General features: G+C 41.0%; 1 protein-coding gene across 8 annotated transcripts in view; it reads right to left on the reverse strand.

Moving 5' to 3' along the window:
• The window catches only part of NEDD4L (NEDD4 like E3 ubiquitin protein ligase), a 336,292-nt gene that overhangs the window by 125,726 nt on the left and 188,171 nt on the right, over positions 1–22,395 (reverse strand). For 4 of the 8 annotated variants that reach the window (XM_061170523.1, XM_061170522.1, XM_061170524.1 and 1 more), the window contains 2 exons: positions 19,678–19,716; positions 17,159–17,212 (listed from right to left, as the gene is read on the reverse strand). In XM_061170523.1, the coding sequence (XP_061026506.1) occupies positions 17,159–17,212; positions 19,678–19,716 (93 nt within the window). Of the gene's footprint in view, positions 1–12,254; positions 13,683–14,503; positions 14,537–17,158; positions 17,213–19,677; positions 19,717–22,395 lie in introns of those variants that run through there. The other 4 variants (XM_061170519.1, XM_061170520.1, XM_061170521.1 and 1 more) reach the window with 3 other exon arrangements.

Consider the following 22,395-nt stretch of genomic DNA (forward strand, 5'->3'; position numbering starts at 1 on the left):
AAAGGAATTCAGAAGGGTCACCTATCCTTGCTGACCTTCATGTTTATAAAGGAAGCAACAGCAGGTAGATCACACAACCTCTCTGGAGTTAATTATTTTTTTGTTAAAGCGGGGGAGGCTGCATCAAATAATATGAATTCCCAGCCAGCTTTACCACTGAACTGTAGCTTATTCCACAGCTGTCACCGAGAGACTTGGGCTTAGTAAATAAATAGCTACTATTTCATCAGTAAAGATTTGTTTTCTAGTCTCTAATTTCCAATAAATTTAACATTGCAAAACCTTAACACAAATAAAATGTCTGGGGTGAAAAACTATCCATGATATTATGTTAGACTTTAAGTATCTTAAAGGCATATAAGAAAAGTCTAATATACGAAAAAAATATCAGAAGTAATGAAGTTTTTATATCTTTCATACGTTTGGAATTTATCTTCTACACCAGGGATGATGTCCAATCTATAACAAACCACAGTCCTAGGTTTGAAGTTGTAATTTGCTGACAATCTCATTTCAAGCACATCCAAAATTAGCAACTAATTCTTTACACATACTTATTAATAGACTCCTGAAATTCAGAGATTAGATTAGAGAGAAGCACACTCAGTGTGAAGCACGGAAAATATACAAAAAGAAAAATAAAGACTGATTTTAATATAATTGTTATCAAACAAACATGGTAATCAATGAGGGAAACTACTCAATTCCTACATTTTTATTCTACTCAATAGCAAAATACACAATTAATATGTGCAACTACATAACTGTTGATAAAATTACTGATCTATAATCAACTGTACATTTTGGTTTATAATTTGGTTTTCATAATTTACAGATCTAAAGGGTAACTTTTAAATTATGACAACTCTGCTTGGGTTTAATGAGAATCAGAAAGAACTCTTCCAGAAATACATCTAGGGGAAAGGTAGCCACTGTCATAAAGTGATCTTGCTTTGGCCTTTAAGAAAGAGAATAAATCACTTTGCTATACACCAGAAAGTAACACAACACTGTAAATTAACTACACTTCAATTAAAAAAAAAAAGGCGAATAAACCACTAAAGCCTTGAAAGTCCTTTTAACTTAAAATCTAAAGTTGGCTGACACCTGGTAGTTTAGTGAATCATAAAATCTTTTTTAAGAATACTTTTTATTGATTTTTTTTCATAGTTCTTCCATACAGTCCAGTAGAAAATTCATTAACTCTAAAAGGATAAGGACAAGACCCAGGCAGCAATAATAATTAAGATGAACCACAAACGTGTTTGCCAATATAAATTCAGCTGACAGGTTTGCTGGGTATCCAATCCTTAAACATTTGTGAAGAACTTTCATCTTCTTCAGAGGGAATAATAATAAAAACACCTAACATTTATTAACCACTAAGTGCCAGGAGCTATGCTAAACAGCTGGCATAGATTCTATCCCACTGAATTCTTAAACTTAAATCTTAAAATAATCTATCTGATTCCAAACATGCTCCAAGGACAAAGAAGAATAAAACAGGCAAAGGGATTGGGGAGAAAGACAAAAGACAGACCACATGCCCTTTATTCAAAAAGAACAGCTCAAATCCTTGCTCTCAGTCTATTTAGTCTCACTTCATAAACAATCCTAACAAACTTCCCTAAACACCTTCTAAGTCCTTAGCAGGTAAGAGGGAGGCGGGCTACTATACTCACAGCTCTAAGAAGTGGTAACTGATGAGCAAGAGGGATGAGAAATCAACAATAAGCAGCAAACTCATCTCAGAGATGATGGACGTCTTGAGAACTTTAATGACGAAGCAAAGTGTATTATATACCTTATTAAGCCCTGATAGCAACATTAATAAAACATTTCCATAAAGAATGACTAGATTATACGATAATCCATGGCTGTGAGGGTAACAGTGAGTCCAAAAAAAAAAACAAAAAACCACTGAGATATGCTTAGAATGTTCTACTTAAGAGGCATGAAAAGGAGTAAGAGAATCATGTGAACCACCCCTGGACAGTTCGTTTGCAAAAGACCCTTAAGACGTAGCTGGAGTGTAGCAGGAAGAAGAGCGGTTCCGGCATCAAGCCGCCTGGTAATGAAGTTCTGCTACCCTCTTCCTGTGTGCCTCTGGACAAGCCACACACTTTCCTGTTTAAAAAAATGAGACACTGGCCCAGGTAACCTTTAAAGTCCTTTGCACTTCTGCTTTTAAACACTACAGGGAAGAAAGCACGTATTACCACTTCTCTGAAATTCATGAAGGTTTGACGCCCGGTCAACACTTTCAAGAAGCGGAGTTTTCAAAAGCCACAAAAATGCGCTCAGTTAATATTTACAGAAGGAAGATAACTTCTGTTACCTGGAGAAAAGTCATATTTGCAGGTAAGATACAACAGGACAGACCGGTCTTGCCGGTCTAGAATTAGAATCCCACTCTCACTTGCTTCTTGCAGTTGGAAACTGAGGAGAAAACTATTGCTTTCATTTCTAAGCTATTTTGGGAGAGAAGCTTTTCTCCATATACATTGCAAATATCCAACTGGAACACTCTATTGCTCTTAACATAGGTATTGCACAGCCTCCTTTGCACGGAAACTTACCTTGTGGGCTGGCCACAGAAGAACACCCCACCTCCAGAAAGAGCCACCACAGGAACAAACAAAAGTGAAAGAACATGTGAGAATAAACGTACTAAATCAGTATTTACACCAGGGGTTATTAACCAACTCAAAACCCAGGTTTAGGCTGTCACTAGCATTAACTTCTTAAACTAGTTGTTTTCAACCCTGACTGCGCGTCAGAGTTACTGGGGTGCCACCCTCCCCCGAACAGTCAATCCACTCCTAGCCAAGGGGTCCTGGAATGAGCTGGAAAATCAGAATCAGTGAAACTCTCCTTACCCAGTCTGCATCATCCTCGGAAGATTCCATTCCATTAAGAGTCAACCGATTAATAAGCAGAAAGAGCAATACATTAAAATAAAATTAAAAATCTGATAACCAGTGGCTTGAGCTGGGCAGAAGGTTAATACTTAATTCTTCCTGCTGTACTGAACCATTTAGACCCCATTCTGAATGCAGGGTGGGAAATAAAAAAGAGGCCTTCAATAGGCCTGGAAATGCTTGCATGAACCTAGGATGATTTTCTGAGAGTTGTGAAGCAATGACTTTTTAAACCTGTGTTAGACCCTCTATTCTGCAGATAAACACCATTTAGTCCTGCCCCGCCCTGCCCCCAATACAACTGACCTTCCCTGCCCCCCCTTCCCCCCACTTCAGGCAAATCTTCCTGCATCTGTTTTGCTTGGCAACACACACCAGCATTCCAGCACAGGCCACCTGGCCACTGAGAGAAGATTGCAACATATTCAGCAAAATAAGAAACCTGTTCAAAAGGAAAAACTATCTGGAGGGAGGGTTCTGGGAGCAAAGATCAGCGGATCGCAGGGCTCCACTTAGTAAGGGAGGCACCTCTGAACCACTTCGCATCCTGCCCCTGCCCCTGCCCCTTTCCTGGTTGTAAGGTTGAGAGACTGTTCCCAGGCCCGCTCTCTCCAATGAAACTTTCCACTCTCCGAGGACTCCACGGGCTTCTCCAAATCCAGAACCTCTGCACAGGCCTTAGTAGGTCAGTTCAAAGAAATGAGGATAAATTGGCTGTGGCCACCTTCTGATGCCCACAGGAAGGACATCAGTACAAAGCACGACATCTGGTATTTCCCTTTGTCTCAATCCACATTATCAGGGAAATTGCCAGTGGCTGAGACAAAGGAGCATCAATTTCCTTAGCAGTGACTTAAGAATTCTCTCCCCGTCTCATGTCTTCTCCATGAACTGAGACTGTGGCTGTGTTTCAAGGCCTCAGCCCGTCAAGGAAACACAAGATGAACCAGAGGGCAAAAACAATGACCTTAGGAATCGGGGGAAAAGACGCAGAAACCCCTGCTCCCGGACGCCACTTCTGAAGGGACTGCCTGTCTCTGGGGGTGAGGCTTGCAGAATAAATGAGCTATTTTAAAAGCTGCATATCTGCTTTGTAGCCCACACATTATTCATCAATGGACAATATGCCTTATAATAAATGCAATCTGCAAATCAGAAGCAGACTCCCTGGTGCAAACCTGCAAAAATAAATCCACCCACATCCTGCCATGACACAGGCAGCAGAAAGCATCTTGAAATAACACTTGCTTAAGGAGAATAAATGCTTCCCATTTTCTAGGCACTGCAACATGAACATGACAGTCTAAGTACTAAGGTTTGACAGTCTAAGAATTGAGGTTAGACTAACTCCTGAGAAAAGTGATGACTGTTCCTAGGATCTGGAAGAATAAATGTGTGGAACGGGCACAAGAGCCAAGGCCAGGGCTCGGGCTCTGCCACCCTCTAAGGTGACATTTACGACTACTGTGGCCTCCCTCTTCCTACTCTGCAGTCCCCGTACAGGAGCCAGTGTGGGCCATGACGATATAAATGGGATCACGTCCATCACTCCTGTGCTCACTGCCTTCTGTGGCCTGCCAGCCTCGCATCCTCACAGCAGCCTTCTCCCTCCATGCCATACCCACTCCATCACCACTGGCTTCAAAGCCTACACATCCCATCCCACTGCGCCCATTTTAGCCACGTTCACCTCCACGCTGGTCCTCCTACTCTCCCAGCAGGTGCTCAAAGAATAGCTCTGTGGAAGGCAGGCAGGCAGGCAAGGAAGGAATTCATTCAACTCCACATTTGATGGGAAAGAAAGGAATTACTCAGCCAATAACCATACCCCCAAATTCTTCAGCAACATTTCACATTAAAAAACAATTTGTTGAAACCTGCTAATCACGATCAAGGAAATTCTTGGGCAAATATAGAAACCACATCACTGGTGGTTTCTACCTTCAGTCTTTCAAAACACGGTCCCTCTCACTGACCCACTAGGACAAATCCTAGTCATCTTTCCAGACCCGGTTCCAATCTTCCCCTTGCATGACATCACTCCTCTCCATCATGACCCACGGTATCCTGTCCTGTGTGTAAGCATGCCTTAATGCTGGAATATAAAAGGTTGGGAAACCTGGTTTGTATCAATAGAACTTTCTGTTCAGGGGACAGGACAGCTCCGATGAGGCATGCATATCCAGCAGAAGCACTGATTTCACGAGAACAGGCACCGTGCAAGTGCTGATACCCAGCAAAGGCAGCGGGTGACAGGTTGCTGACAGCGCTTCACATGCTGTATATTCAAAAATAATTATTGCACACTTGTGAGATAAAAAGAATATTCTCTGTAAGTGTGAAAATAATGCCCTCCATTTCCTCATCTTTAAACTGGAAAGGAATTGGTCTACATAATTCCTAAGGAAGCTCACAGCTCTTTAAGTTTACGAATGTAAAATAAAAAATGGCTCCTGCATACATTCGTCGGAGAAGAGTGCCATACTGCAGAATACAGGAGCATCTCTTGCTAGTATAATTTCACCCTAGGGTGCAGGCAGGCCCTTAGGCACGCTGTGTTTATATAAAACTATTTTCATTGCTTTGTCCTTTGCTGCAACATCTGGGCATCCTCACAATATATGCTAACGTGGAGAATATTATATCAGGATTTTAAAAAACAGCTTCTACTATAAGAGATTAAATAAACTTAAATATTAAAATTGCATTAAAATGTTTAAAGTTACACTACAATTTAGTATCTCTTTCTTCAAGTGGAGAAGCATAATTGGTAAGTACATAATGAATACATACTAAGCTTAAGGCACTTTTACTCATGAGAGAGATAATATAAAGAACCAAGAGCCAGGCTGTTAGCATGCAGTGCTTAACTCAGCCTAACTCCTTCGGAAAGTTAAAGAAAGCTGTTAGTCCTACAACAGAACTCCCGGCCTGAAAAACTCCCCACTTTGAAGAAGTGCTAGGTTCTCTGGTTGGAGCTTAGTGTACGTGTTTCAGTATTTCAGCTCCACCTCAACTCTTCTATTCAACTCAATTTTTAAACAACTGGACCACAGCAGCTTTTCTGTCCTCCTTGAAGAGTCAAATACCCAGTCATGTATTTTAAAAGAAAATGAAAAAAAAACCTCAACAAGCATGATTATGAAGCTTTAAAAAGTCTCTCAAGGAAGTGGATGAGTTATGACATATGTGGGTCATTAAATATATTTTAAAAGTCTGTCAGTTCTGGATTGACCCACAGAGTAGGAAAGAGAAACTGTAAATCTATCAAACTACTTGAATCATCAAATACGTAACATGATAACGTTCCCTACCCCATCCCAGCCCGCCAGAAAGAGGTAAACAACATAATAAAAGATGACGGATTGAAAGCAGATTCCTCAGAGTTATTACATGAGGGAAGTAAATGCCACCTGACTTACCTTGATCTATAAAAATTAAGTCCCAAATTAAGTCCCAAAAGAAGGCTGTGTAAATTCTGAAAGGCAGATCTGCTTGGGGAAGCACTGGTCTTTTCCTCCCTGGAGGAATTTCCTCACTTTCTGCTTACCAAGTACAGGGAACAATACCTAACACTAAAATAAACATGAAATTTTTCAAAGAATAGGTAGTTGGGGCAGCCACCTAAAGGAACCAATACAAAGTATTTGAACATTAAGTGTGGCCACAACAGTCAACCCAGAGAAGGCAGGCAGGGTCCCTTCCAACTCAATTTATGATTCTTTGATTTCATTTTATGACCTTTCCCTTCACATGAAGCACTCTATTCAAAAGTGTCAGAACAGTCCTTGGTTCTAAAATGATCAGGGATTAAAAAGCAGGCTTCCTGAAATTCAATCTACTTCATCCTCCACCCTGAAAGCTAAACTTCCTGTTAAAACGTGGTGATGCCTAGAGACCACCAAGGTGTCAATTCAGGACACAGCACAAAACAGGCAGGACACTGACAGCTTCATTCAGGCCCACTCATGCAGGCCACCTGTTTCACTGACTGACTTTCTTATATTCCCTCTGCATCCCTGTTTGCCCAAGTAAGCTGTAGCACAAAAAATAAATAAGTAAACAAGAGATTTAAAAAGGAAAACCCATTGGGAACATCATACATCCGTGATGCCTACTGAGTCAAGATAATTTCTAAAAATCTTTCCATAATCTCCATCTACCCAGAAAAATCACCAAGCTCTTGCAATACATATTTTAGCTAATATTTTCAACACTCTATCCTTTTAGGCCTTTTTCATCTTTAAACTGGAGCTGGGTCTACATCGCGGGTGGACTGTCTTGGCGTCCTCTCTTGTGTAGGCCATGGAATATTATGCTGCCGGGTATGAATCAAGGGAACTGGATGATCGCAGACAGGATACTAAACCTCTCAATAATCACCAGCCAATTCTGGATTGGGTTTCCCAAGCTTCTTTTGGCATTTAGAGTGGAAACTTAGATATTCTGGTATTCGAGCATTCAATCAACCATTTCAACACCTTCCATGAATTTCCAGCTTTTTCCTCATTTTTGCAAATGTCTTGGTAGTATCATTAGGAGATAAAAAAGGTCAATATATTTAGCCATTAATCCATCTCACCAGTAATAATATGCAGTTAATTAGTTTTATTAAAAAATCTGCTTATAGACTACCATTTAGATTAGCCTCAATTAATTTTAAACCATCAACTACACAGAGACAGCAACATTTATTAAATTTAAGATAATTCTTACAGGGAGTAAATTTCTTCTGGTATTGCGAACTTTCATGTAGAGATAACAATTTTCTTATTAGCACATGTTATAAAATTGTAGTTTTATTTCAGTGCCAAGGAACTCTGCCTCCAAGCTTAGCCAAGAGAAGCAGCTGCAGCATTTATGAAAACCCTCTAAAAGTCAGTATCTAATAAGGCCTATTCCCAAATTCTGTCCTCATTTGTAAACCACATAACGTGACAATTTTGTACAGATAACATTAGATTGCTGCTCAAAAGCCACAGCCCGTAAGAAGGAAAAGTAAACAACTGGAAACATGGCATGGAAAAAAAAAAATATATATATATATGTGTGTGTGTGTGTGTGTGTGTGTATCTATATAACCAAAATGGCATGGTAAACAAATAACATGTCTGAAATGTCAGCAGAAATAACTATTTTTAAGTTTCAAAATTCAATAGCGCAAATACAACTAAAGGTCCTGTTCTACGACGCACAGCTCACGAATTAATTGAAGTCTTTTCAAGGACTGCATCATCGCAGGGCAATGTTAAGGCTCTGTGATACTGATTATCCAAGGGGCAAATACTCAGGAAAGATGAGATGACAGCAGAAAGGAGATCAAAGCCCGTTACTAAAGTAAACATTTCCAGGTATGCCTTAAATTCATGTTGCCCTGTGTCTAATACCCTGTGATCAAAACCCGACTGTTCACAGTTAACCTAATTACCTTCCTTGGAGAACGATTTGTATTTGTACATTACAGAGACCTGGGTAAGAAGGGAAAAAACAACATAACACCTCATTTAAACCTCACCGTAAACCTGTGAGTTGGACGTTTTTAGCCTCCTCTTTCACTGACGAGAGAGAACACGCAGAGAGGGAGACTTAACTCCCCCGGGACACGTCAGGAATCTGCACAGTCCCGCCCATTAGGCCCGTGCTCCAAGGCATCAAATGGAGTGGCCATCTCCAAAATTCTCAGCATTAAGACGTCACATCACAGAAAGCATTAAACTGCATTTTGGCTACAGAGGCTTCTAAACTGTGCAAAGATATACATATTTTTAAAATTCCTATTCTGTATCTACGCAAAATGATAGAGTGTGATACTGTCATTAGTTATCACACCTAATGATAGTATCACATACCTTGGTTGGAAACAGTAAAATAACACCATTTCACATGATGGTTGGGAAGGCTGAGTGAGACAGTGGGATGGTTATACAGACTAAGTGAAATAAAGGCAGGCACTCTTCAAATTGTGAAGTGCTTCAGAGATGTGAGTTGTCACCTGCAAGCCCTATGTGTTTGTGTGTATACACACCTACTGATGTCAGCACCTACACTTTTCAAAACATCCGTCTAAGTTGAAATTTCAAGTTCCATAATACTGGAATGTGCCCGTATAGAACCACATTAAGAGAGATAGCCAAGAAGAAAACGTTTACAGAATCCAATCAGAGACCAAGCCAATGAAAGGAATAGTAGCTTTTTTTATCCACTGCATTGTTGTGGTGGTGCTTTTAAGTAAAGGGGTGGTTTATACATATTTTCCTAGAGTTATTTTTTAAGGTAAAAAAGAGACAACAACTAATACTAATGTCAAAATTGTTCTGTATAGTCAAATCACCTTCTCTGAAAGAGATTCAAACTAAAATTCCCCCCCAAACAAAAATAGTTTGGGTATTCCTTTGTCGTTCAGGAAAATGGATTTTTAATCACAGAAGACTACCATGCTACTTCTGGGAAGTGTAAGTCCGTGGAGAGGGCACGAGGAAAATTCAGAGAACCTGGGACGAAGGAAAGAGGGAACACTCCTTCCCTGTAGTGTATGTAGTGGGTGTCAGAATATGTGTTTTTGCCCCCGCCGTGGGCCCTTCTAACTCTGTTTACATTATGAATTTTGTATCAGCAAGAAACTGAGATAGTCCCAGAAACTTTCCAAGGACCCAGTGTAACGTGGGATTAGAAAACCGGCATGATAGCATGGTGAAAGGGGACACAAACGCCTGGTAAACAGTGATCCCACTTCCTCAGAATAACTGTCATGCAGTTAAGAAGCTCATAACCAAACCAAGGAACCCAAAAAACTAATTTAAGAAAATAACTAAATTATTCGTAAATGACCATTAAAATGCTACAAACTGAACTGATGAGTTGTAAGAATTCTGAAATATTACAGCTGATTATAACTGATAACTCTAAAAACCAATTCCACTTTACAGAGGTGTCAGACCAGGTAGAAAATCAACGATCACATGGGGTCCCAGGAATCTGATCAGCATTTTTTAGGACCACGTTGCATTTTAGATTTATTCACGACAGTCATGACAAGATGTTTGGGAGGCACAGACAGAGAAAATTTCTCAACAAGGTAACCCTGTAATAAGGTCTAAGGCATAGATCGCGACACATGAACACATTCGCAAAAGGAATCTTGAACGGTTTTCTCCGAGAAAGATTTTTGACATCAGTCAAAAACCAGACTGTAATCGATTTTTCACGTAAACTAATAATGAAATGCCCTTCTGTCCAAAGCAGCAGATATTTGAAACGTCAAAAAAGCTTGGTGGCAGCCAGACTGTAGACGCCCAAGTGAATGTTTTCCTTCAAGATAAATAAGGCTGTGGCAGCTGCTGTCTACACTTAACACCCCTGCCCATATGAAACACGTACAAAGTGTTGAATGGAACAGACGGTTTTGTTATGAGACAAGTTTTGTTTTTGCTTCTTGAAGAAACAAGTTTTCGCTTAAAAGAAAACCAGCTTCCTACCAACCATTTACAAATTTCTGTAAGTGTACAAAAATACAAATACGAAAATAAAAACTACTGTGCACAAATGGAACTTACTTTCCAAGAAAAGCTCTTTATTCTAGAACTTGCATTTCCAAATTTGAAGAAATTTATTTTCCACTCTAATAGCCCTTGCAAGTTAGAGCAGTCCTTGCATGTAAATTGGTATGTTCTATTTGTTTTTTAATCACATGAGAAACTTCAAGCCAAATGAGACTGGAATTACATAAATCCGTTTGTTCTCAACATCTAACTGCAAAATGATTTAAATTCTGATAACTGAACAGTTGTCAAAACTTTAGGAAATGCATTTCGTCAATCTTCATGTGGTAGGTGGTCCAAATTCAGCATGGAACTGCGCTGCCCATTGAAGCCTACACCTGTTGTGATGGTACTTTCTTGAGTTGAAGGATAGAAGCTATTATCAAAATTTTATTGAAATTTGTACCACTGTATAAAAATGGTATTGGTTCAGACTAAGACAATGCACTCAGATACTTACTAATAAAAGGGCTAGAGATAATAAAAGGGCTTATAGAAGGGAAAAGAAGAAGAAACAGTTATATAACACCAAGAAAAAGATAATATTTGCATTTAGCACCTGATTACGCTTTCAAAATGGTGAAAATCAATGATGGAGCAGTGATAAAATTTACTCAAATGGCCCAAAATATTTCTCAACACAAAAGATGATACGATTCCACAGTCATACTCAGTCATCCACTTTGGAAAGTCACCATTCACAACTGAAACCCAAACAAAAAGTCTCCTAGACATTTCATTGTTGTATCCTCAAAACCAGCCATCACAGGAAATTCAAGGAAAAAAACCCAATTCAAAATATAAGGAGCTTGTCCTTTAAAAAAAAGCACTCAGTGGCTAGTGACTATTAGTAAAAGAAAGCTAACTGATGAAACTTTTCATCCCACGACAAACTATGAAAGCTGCAGTCATCATTTGCCTTGGTGGAGTTAGCAGCTGTCTTTCTGTGCTCCATTTCACTGAAAGGGAGAGAGCAAGAACACAGGAGCAATAAAGGCCAAAATCTGTTGCAGGGCGTCTGTTTCCACAGCTGGAGACAGGGCACTTACTATTCTATATACAGCAGTCCAGCTTAGACACTCAAGTGGGCAGTGTTAAATTGCAGGGCTGTGCAATCTGATCATTAACAAGTCCCCAATCAGTTTTGCCTTGCCTTGGCCCATAAGCCAATCTGCTTCAAAAACACATTTCCTCCTGTCCCACGAGTGTGACTATGCTTGTTCAGTAGTACTTAATGGGACAAAAAAACAAAGACAATACATTATATAACAAGGGCTGGCCCTCTACAGCTAAAGGCCATTAGGAAGAACTGGTCCAACTTGACATAACACTTAATTATTAAGAAACTAGACAAGTTTAACGTGAGATTCTCTCACCTTCATTAGAACTGATTATTTTTTAAAGGCTGTATCTGCAAGCAGTTTTTAAATGCATTTCCAACGTCAACACGTTGGGGCACTGCAGATTAACTTAAAAGTAATACATTTAAAAAATTCTTTTATTCAGAAGGGAGGAAAGGGGGGGAAGGGGTTGTCTGGATTTTTCAAAACAGAGTTATTCGACTTTGAGGATATCTTCTAAAACGCTAATTAGTTTCATGGACCTCTACCAAAGGTTGGACCACAAATCATGGTCCCAGAACGCGGCCAAACATTAAGTTACACTGACCCGAAGCAGGGAAACTCCCAGGAGGGAGGAGGATGGAGTTTATTTTAATTACACTGGAGAATAAGCTTGCTGGGGTTGAATCAGTCCCTACCAACCGGCCGTCACATGGAAACGCACGCTCACTTACCGAGGCGCAGGCTCCCGTGGAACCAGGGCTGGCGGCGTTATTCTCCTCGGGACTCGGAGGAGCGTCCTCTGGCCCCCGAGTCACAAGAATTCTGAAATGCTGCTGCCCCGCATTTTGATCTTGCCTGATCTTAAAGGTGCAGCCCTGACCCTGTGGCGTCCTTTCCACGGAGTTGGTCCTGTGGATTTCGGGAGCCACCCTGCGGCCCCGAGGTGGCGTCTGCGGGTGGCCCGGGTGGCCGCGCTCTTCCGTGGGGCTGCCCCGCTCGGCCCGGGGCTGCGTGGGGTACGAAGTGCTCCTCTCCAGACGAATGCGGGGATACCTCACCAACCTGTCCCCCTTGGTGCCAGTGAACCCGAAGTTGAAGTCACCGGCCAGCCCTGGCGCACCTGCTTGCGGCTGCTGCAACTGGAAGACAAAGCACCGCTTCCCGGAACTTCCAGAAACATCTGGAACATGCTGCAGGGACCAGCGCCTGGGCTCCGGTGCCGATGGGCCGCTCTGGCCGTCGGCCCCGAAGGGCGTCAGCCTCACCTGTCGCACGTCTGCGCTGGAGGCGCGGTGCTGGATGCGGAACCCGCCGCCGCCCTCCCGGCCCCCGACGAACGAGGGCTCGGCCTCCTCGAGGCCGTCGGGGGCTACAGGGCCCGGCACTTGGCGGCCACACATACCGTTGACCTGCGGGGCCGGAGCCCTCGCGGCTCTGGGAGGGGAGCTCTCGGGACTCTCGGGCTCCGGGGGCTCCGGACAGCCGCCCCAAGGCGCCGAGCCCGCGTCGCCGTCCAGGCCCTCGGGCGGCCCGCACCCGTCAGGGGCCCCGTCGGCCGCCTTGCGCTGCAGCGAGATCTGCACGGACGAGCTCCGGGTGGGCCGCGCGTCGAAGGGGCTCAGGAGCTGCGGGATGAACATGGACGTGCTGCGCTTGAGCGCGCCCACGCCTCCCTGCAGGCCGCCTCCGCCGTCCTCTGCTCCATTCGGGGTGAAGGGGTGAGGGCCGCTCCGCCGCGGGAGCGTGTGGAATGCCATGAAAAAGTCGTCTTCTCTCTCCTGGTCTAGGATCTCTGATTCGGGGGCTGTGTTGCTGCGACCTGAGCCAAAATGAAACCGAAGCCGATGGGCCATGGTGCCCAGAGGGCCAGGGAGGGAGAGGACGAGCGTCAACAAGAAGCCTGGTGCTGCCAGAAGTCAAAAACCAAAGACACAAACTCTAAGAAAAAGTGTCCCATCTGCCAAACCGTTAGTACTGCGGCACCAAGAGCGACAGATAGCAGAAATAACCCAAGTGGCAAGCGGCATTCCAGGCATGATTGGATAAGAGCAAAAAGCTCTCATCCACACTGTGACAGAGGGTAGGATGGCCAGAACCACATGACTGCGGTCTCCCCCTCCAATGCCAGCTTGTGGACTTAGTGGAGTTTTCCCCCCTCTCGCTCTCAATTTTTTTTTTTTTTTTTTTTTTTTTTTAAACAGCAAGAGCCTGAAACAGCACCTTCCCAGCTGCTGCTTTTCCATCAGACAGGAGTGGCCCCAGCAGGGAGCTCTCACAGCTGACTAAGGCAGCAAACACACTCCGAGCCATGCTGCTATAAATCTAACCGCAAGGCGCTCACCGGACAGTTCTTTCCGAACCAAGCAGGGCACCGGGACTCTCTCTAACCAATGTGAGAGAGAGACCTGGCATCCAACACAGAAGCACACGCAGTATATCCGCCCACCTCCCCAACCACCTTTCCCACCGAACCAGATAATGACAAGTAAAAATGCCGTGGCCGCTGGAAGACTCTTTCACGAGCAATCGGATGTTATGCTCCCCTGTTACTTATGATGTCACCACACTACCATGATGGAATGCAAACTAATAAAATGTACTATAAATACGATTACACACCCCACAGGATGAGTGTCCCTTTAACACTAAATAATTAGACCATGATCTACAAGTAACAAAATAGCTAAATGGAGGGGGGTACAACTTACAACACTGCCAGTTAAGGCCTGCCTCTGGCTACTACAACGTTTTTCATTTAAAAGATTGGGGGGGAGACGCAATCTCATACATAATATGATTCTCAGACATGGCGGTACCAGAGGAAAGGAGCTCAGCTGGAGAAAACATTCTCTCCCCTATGCCAGACAGGAGAAAAAACCACCACCCTCGCGCCACCACCACCCCCGCCCCCCGAAAAAAAGGGGAAGGCAAGTTGAAGAAGGGTGGGCATGTGGTTTCGGTAATAAATTAACTTAAATACCATGCAGAAGAAAGGCTGCCTGGAGCTGCCTGTTTTCCGGTAAGAAGTCAGCATTATCACCCCAGTTGGGATACAAACATAGAATCTTGCTGTTTTTGAAGGGCCAAAAAGGACCTAAGCAATAAAAGTGAAAGTCCACGTTCAAAAAGCTGTCATTGGATTTGTAGCTAACTTGGAATATATTCTGTGTGTTTTAAACATACTCTTTTCCATGATCCAGAAATATCAGTTATTTAACAAAGAGGTTTATATAGGAGGGAGTAAAAAATAGGGGGCGGGGGGCGGAATACCAAGCTGCAAAGAGTGACAAAAAGTTTATTTTAAAATCCGCAAAGCATGACTGTGTCAACAGCTCTGGAGTCCAGGGTGTGGAGGATTAACCTGTGTTTACATACATCCAAATCTGTTTTCTAAAGGCATGTGTTTTAAATGCCAAAAACGATCTCTATGAGAGAAATGGAAGCCAGTTTGTTTAATTCGAAAACTGCCTAGCACCACTACGGATGGTCACGTATAGTCTTAGCTGCGTTAATAGCCAACAAAGAAAAAACCACTGCCAGCAGCATTCACTGCATAGTAACAACACTGCAGATGGCCTGGGGCAAAGCTAGGTACATAAAACACCATTTTTCAGATAAAGTTTGTATTCAAATGGGATTTCTTAGAGCTCTGCATTCATTCAAAGCCCTTTTGGGCTTAGAAGTATAGTTTAGGGCTCATGGCAAGGTCATCTCAACAACAGTCATTCTTTTAGATATTGGAAAACAAAATTTTTACAGTGAATTTCCTTTAATAGAAGAAAAATGAGTTAAAGCCCATCTGACAAGAGGCAATTTTTCCTCAAAGTTGACCATTTCTTCACCTTGAAGAGTTATTATACTCAATAAATGAGAGAGTAAGGATTAGTCTTGTGGCTGCATCTATGTCTCCAGGGACTTACTGTTACTCTGCTGAACATTGCTGAATTCAGTGTTTGCTGGATGAAAGATGGAGTACTAAGAACTGCACCCTCAAGCAGAATTTCTCATTCGATTTAACAAGAAAATAACTTCATACACAAAGCAAAAGTGATTTTAGCTACTGAGTACTACTAAGTATCACCTAAGGTACAAAATGTCCAGTTCAATGCAACCACCGAGAATCCGTATATTTTAATAGAAAAGCTATCAGGATGGTGGGCCAGTATCTGTTGGCTTTCTAATTTGGAGAGTAACACAAGGCACAGGAGATCAAATATACTCCCAAGTTCCCTAAGGGTTAAAGGCCTGAGACTTAGGAGACCAGCAGTTACATAATTACATAAGGGCTCTAGACCTCAGTTCTCTTTCTTCATTTGCAAGGACAGAGAATTAAATGAGTTAACATTATAAGGCTCCTCCAGATCAAATATTCTATTAAACTCAAGCTATTCAAAAACTTGTAAGTTTCAGTTGAATTCTGCAGAAAGAAGGGTCCATAAGAACATTTCTTTTAAGCAAATAATATACGGTTGGAGCCTCCGTATCCGCGGGTTCCGCATTCATGGATTCAACCAACTCGAATCAAAAATATTCAGGGGAAAAAAATTCCAGCAAGTTCCAAAAAGCAAAACCTGAATTTGCCTCATACAGGCAACTATTTACATAGCATTTACATTGTATTGGGTATCATAAGTAATCTAGAGATAAATTTCAAGTATACAGGAGAATGTGTTTAGGTTACATGCAAATATTTCGCCATTTTACATTAGAGACTTCAGCATCCTTGGATTTTGGTATCTGCAGGGGTCGTGGAACCAATCCCCCCATGGATACTGAGGGACGGCTGTACATAAGTTTCAGAGAAAGCAAATTTGAGTACAACTGACTCCACTGAGTTATAATACCACTTCTGAGACTAACTTAAAAGCTTATACATATCATAATAATATTCATTTTCATAGTTGGAACACTTGGCTCATAGGTATTTGATGTATACATTCTAGGCAGTTAAATCTGGCAAAGTGCTTTAAGCCAGATTTGCTTCTGAAACTCCATTTCTAAAATGAAATGTAAGTTGTATCAGTTACATACATACACATATATATACCTACTTACCTATCAATCTATATAAAATGTATGTACCAGTTATATGCCTCAGGCATATTTCTGGTTCTTTGAAGTTACTATCTATGAATTTCCCTCGAGGAAGTACCACTTTTAAAAAAACAGCTTAATTTTACCTCCTAAATATAGATTCACTTTTTGCTATATACTCTTAATTAGATTTTTGTTTTCCCAGAGAGATTCATTATTGAACATGTCACAATCACATGGTCTGGCTTATACATAAAAACCCTGAAAGGTTCATTTACATGAGTAATGGCGGCGACAGATTTCCATATCGTTTGTATCCCCAGAAGCAGAGCGTAAGCATACATGGTTTGATAAATCACCAGTGTGACTTTCACAAATATTAACGACGATACAAACATACACATATACAAATAAACTGTCCTACCCATATCAAAATGTTTTAATTATTAACATTAAACTAGGAATGGGACAAAAATGGTCTTATTGAGGGACATGTATACTGGCAGAAGTACAACATAAATGCAGGTTTTTAAAAGATGCTGCTCTAAAAATTCAGTTTTTGAAAAAATGAAGCAAAAATGAAAAATTGGGACCCACTTACCAGTCTGTTTTCATCAAATACTTCAAACAAGAGTCTGTGATTAGATGGGTTTACCTATGAGGGACAGAAATAATATTTTTTAAATGGGCAGAAATAATTCAAGGAATGAAATAAGAGACTGAAAGAATAAAATGCTTTATAACACACCCAAATCAACTGTGTAATATAAACAATTAACCTGCTCTTTCATCAACTAAATCAAGTTTTCTATTATTGATTTCTATTATTATTCTACGCCTAATATTTAGACATATCAGAAGAATAAAACGCTTAATTTTAAGCTGCTTTTCCAACATAAGAAAGGATAATTCTAAGTAGTTTTTAACAGTTGCTAAATCTCCCCTAAAAAGGCATCCTCGTGCCTGTACACCAAAGGCTACATCCTCACAAAGGTCTACACCTGAGGAAATTTCTTAGGCCTAATAATAAAAGCAGTGATAAAAAATAATGAAGAAAATAGTAAAAAGCGGCTCTTTACCATTGTGTGCGTACTTTTTAGGCACTATCTCCTTTATTAAATATCAAAAACATGATCTCATTTATTCTCAAAGCAGCCCTATGATGTATAACTGTCACCCCAATTTTACAAATGAGGAGCTGAGCCCAGCAGGGGAAAGTAACTGGCCCAGGAGCTGGTTATGCAGGGCAACCAGGAGCCCCACCAGGTCTGGCCTGCGAGTCTGCAGAGCCCCTGGTTCGAGCCATTAGAGAGACAAAGAAATAAAAGATGGCCCCTCTTCCAGCAACTGTGGGGTCAATGTCAGAGCTACTGGGCTTTCGATGTCTATTTGCTTCTTTCTGTCTCTTTACCCAAACCTCACTGAAATAGCAGAAATCATCCTTCAGACTCAAGTATTCAATATCATTTAGTTAAGGACCAACCACGTGTGGGACATGGTGGGAAGTGTTCTCATTTCTATCATTGTACGTAAATCCTGGAAAACAACCTTACCAAGTGAGGATTCCTCTCTCCTAGTGAGAGATGAGGAGCCTGTGGGGAGTGCGAGTCCTTGGGGGGTGCTTCTCCAGGGTTGGAAAGGATGTAAGTGGTAGGACCCAGGTCCACCGTCACTAAGTAGAGGGAGGGAGAAGGGAATGAAGTAACATTTGATGGTACAGAGAGCACGACTTGTGCTTCTGACCCCTTGGCTTGCTCTTAGCCTAGTGATGGAGCAGGCAGGTGGGCAGGGGGCTTAGTGTCTGTTTGAAAGCTCAGTGAAGGGCTGTACTGCTGACCAGTGCAGCCACAGGCCGTTGCAGAAGCTGGCATACAGTAAGCACTCAATAAAGATTTGTGTGACGAATACAACAAAAATGTTTTTTGAAATGCCCCACCAAAAAAATCGAGTTTACATATGTTTAGAGCTAATATAAGTTGAAAAAAACCTTGGATGTACTAAAATTTACAGAAATGTGGCCAAGGTGTTAAACTGAAAGACGTCTAAGTAATTTGGAGTATTACAAGTGGAAAGCTGTATCTGAGAGTCAGCTACGGGCCAATAATATCTATCTGCCCCCATTACTTTTTCAGTCCTTCATGAAGTAATTTAAAATACATCTGGTAGAAGCTACACATAGGATCTCACCAAGTATTAAAATATCAATGCCATATTTTAGCTCTGAACATAATAGAAAACAGATGTCGTATATAGCGATCTAAGTTCGGAGCACATAAGATACCATTGTGATTGAAAGGAAGAAATCAGGACCAATTATAACGAGTCTAATGGTAATATTGTTCTTTGGGAAGCTACACGAATCAGAAGATCTTATTTAGAGCATTTCTGGAAGTAGAGTAGCTTTTAACATCACAACTATACAGATGATAAAAATTAATTCATCCTGAAGAGAAAAAAACCCTTTTCCATTAAATACCTGAGCAGCTTAATATTTTCAAAATTTCAGTACGAAAAAAAGCAACCGCAAAAACTCACTGAATAGTAGTCTCCATTAATTCAAAGAATTCAGTCTTTCTACACATAGCTCTTCTAGATATTAAATATAAAAGGTTGAGGAAATTTACCTAATTTGGTGATATTTAAACTCCAGAAGTAGTTTTATATTACACACATACGCTCACACTGAATCTCTGAATTGTAAAAATTTTCCTTCCTAATTGGAACATGATTGGCAACCTTTAGCCTTCTTTTTAATCATGTTGCTTCTACTGGGTTCGTTGTCTCATAGAAATAATTAAGCTCTTGTTTTAATTATATTGTACCTTCTTTTTTTTTTTTTAAAGAAAAACTTGCATAGAAAAGCTAAAATATGGTATTTGGTTAACTTTCTTTTTGTTTCCCTCAAACATCCCCAAATGAAACAAGTCCAGATTTTGTTACCACTAGTCACAGTCTTTGAAAATTTGGGGCACATTAGGAAGCTACCCAACCATTTCTCATCTTAAAAGGAATTTCATAATAAAAATTTAACAGATGTCACTCAATGTGAGCCTGTTGTGATAATATATCAATCTAGTTATCAATAACAATTATTACCCCCCCCAAAAAAGAAAAACTTACTCTAAAATAAAATTCTTCATTCCACTTTGGGTTCAGCGTCTGGAAGAGAAATCATCTTGTAATTTATTTTACAGTCTTTGAAACATTAACAGTTACTAGTACAATGCAGTCCACACAGTTGCTTCAACTTCTTCTTTTCCCCCCACTAAAAAAACAGCTAAGAGATTTTCAAAATGGCAATAAAGGAAGCATTTAGTCAATTATCTGAGACTATCCTATCAACCAAACTAGATGGGGATGGGATGTATTTATGAAACAGATGATTCACAGGTAAGAAACCATAAATTTCATGCTATCAACCAGAAGGAATAACGTCAGGGACCTACAAAGAGCCATCATCGTGAAAACAAAGATATTCTTCAAGAAATTAACACTGATATGATTATTCTATCAAGAAGGAAATGAACTTTGCTTATTTCCCTCAACCTGCTACAAATCTGTCTTGGAGAGCAATGAAGCAGGTGGCAGAAGGGAGACAGTGTTCACTATTTATACAAAAACTGAAATCTGAAGACTATTTTATAAAGAACAATATTGATGATCAGATTATATAACATGAAAAAACTCTGCCAGTTATAAACCAAAAGTGAACTCTTTTCCCCAAAATGACCAGGTTTAAAAATATTCATCTACCTATCCTTCAATCCTCCTCTCTACCCATCCACACCCATCCATCCATCCATCTCCACATCAATCCATATAAATATACACCTCACAAGGACATGGAAGATACTTTTGTCCTCAGCTTGGATAAAAGATGGACTACCAAACAGCCTTTGAAACTAAGATGAAATATACTATGGGAGAATACATTTACATGTGTGTTTGTGCATTTGGACATGCATCATACTCTGAAATAAACACATCTCTCAAAAATTCTATGTAAAAATTTGAGACTGAAAAATCACCACCTCACCAAGGACTACAGATATTTTAAAGTCAGAATGCTATTTGTCTTTATCAATCTATTTCCTTTAAAAACTAGTGCAGGAAGCAGCAGCAAAATAAGAGCAACACAAAAGCACCATAAAAAAATAAACTGAATTTGTACCACATTGAACTGGCATTAAAGAAAAAAAAAAAAAAAATCAGCAACTTCCCCACCCACAACTCAACGGGGCGTTTAACCCTAAATAAAGGGGTTTCACACTTCCAGCTGTGAATCGAGCCGGGGATGGTAACGAGTGAGAGGGCTGGGAGGAGGAAGGGGGAGAGGTGGGAGCAGGCCCAGGTCCGCCACGGGCTGCAGCCGGTCCGGAGCCCAGCTTCACGGAAATGCAGAGGGGGAGAGGCAACGGACAGGTGAGGGAAGGAAACAGACAGGTGAGACCACAACACGCATGAGGGACCAGGCACCCGGCCACGAGGAGAGGACGATGAAAACAGTTCTTAAACCCGGGCGCAGCACAGAAATACTAACCAGGAGGCTGGCTGCCGAGCGAGGCAGACAGCGCAGCCCCGGCTACGCAGCGACACCCTCTACCGCAGAGCGGAGGGAGGAGGACCTCCCCTCGGAAGGAAACACATTTCAGTATCCCTGATCGCCGGCTTCGGTGGCTTTGGTGGCTTTGGTGGCTTTGGTTCTCTGCTCCCTCCGTGTCTGGCAGGCAATCAGGTCCCCGACTGCCTTCCCTGCAAGGCGGGCCTCCCGACCCGCTGGAAACTCAACCAGCGGCAGCGCCCAACAGGGAACAATGGCCTCCGTCCTTCACAGGAATCCTCCCCACTCATCAAAATACGGGCTCCTGTTCGCTAAACTGATTTGCAGTGCCAGTCGAATGCCAGGTGGAAGACACGCTAGACTGCTGTGTCTTCCTTACACAAAATGACCTGGCCGCAGACCCCTGGCGTCTGCACGACGGCAGGAGAATTACCATTTTTTAAAAGCCATCACGCTCTCCAGGAACTGCTTATCACACAGAGTGTTAGACTGTTTACCCCGCAAAGGTGGGGAGGGAAAAATAATAGTAATCTATAAGTAATACTGAAGCACAGATAAGAACAGTACTTCTGATAGAAAACACGCATTTTCAATAAATGCTCCAAATATGGAGTAAATATATGTTTTAATATATGTTATAGATAGATATACAAAAACATGGAGATAGATGAATTAAGATATAATTATGGATATAAATCTATGTTCTAACATATTTTATAGATGTATATAAAAACATGGAGATAGATGAGTTAAGATATAAATATGGATATAAATATATGTTTTAGTATATTTTATAGCTGTATATAAAAATATGGAGACAGATGAATTAAGGTATAATTATGGAAACAAATCTTTAATGAAATCATGGGTGTAAAATTTAGAAAAGTGAAACACACACACACACACACAAATGTGCAGTTTTATTGTTAATATTTTTTATTTGTTTTTGTGTAGCTAAGCAAGTATTTTGCTTCCTTTGGTAATACCTGTTTTAAGTTAAACCATTCCCTTTGTGCCTACCAAATCCACAAGCCATTCCATTTCATTAAATGTATTTTAAATTGCTTTAAATTTCTTTTCATAAACTAACAAGCCAACAAGAAAAAGTCCTTGTTTTGCTTTATCCTTTGCAGGGAAAAAAATTTCTACTTGTAATAATGCATATTTTAATACTGTTTTTATAGTCATTTAACTAAAAGCCAAAACCGGTGTCTTGGGTTAACTCTGAAAAGTTTGAATTGAATTTATAGATTTCATACTGAGAGATGCTTAAAATG

Source organism: Eubalaena glacialis, chromosome 15 (genome assembly GCF_028564815.1).
Source record: "Eubalaena glacialis isolate mEubGla1 chromosome 15, mEubGla1.1.hap2.+ XY, whole genome shotgun sequence".
NCBI lineage: Eukaryota > Metazoa > Chordata > Mammalia > Artiodactyla > Balaenidae > Eubalaena > Eubalaena glacialis.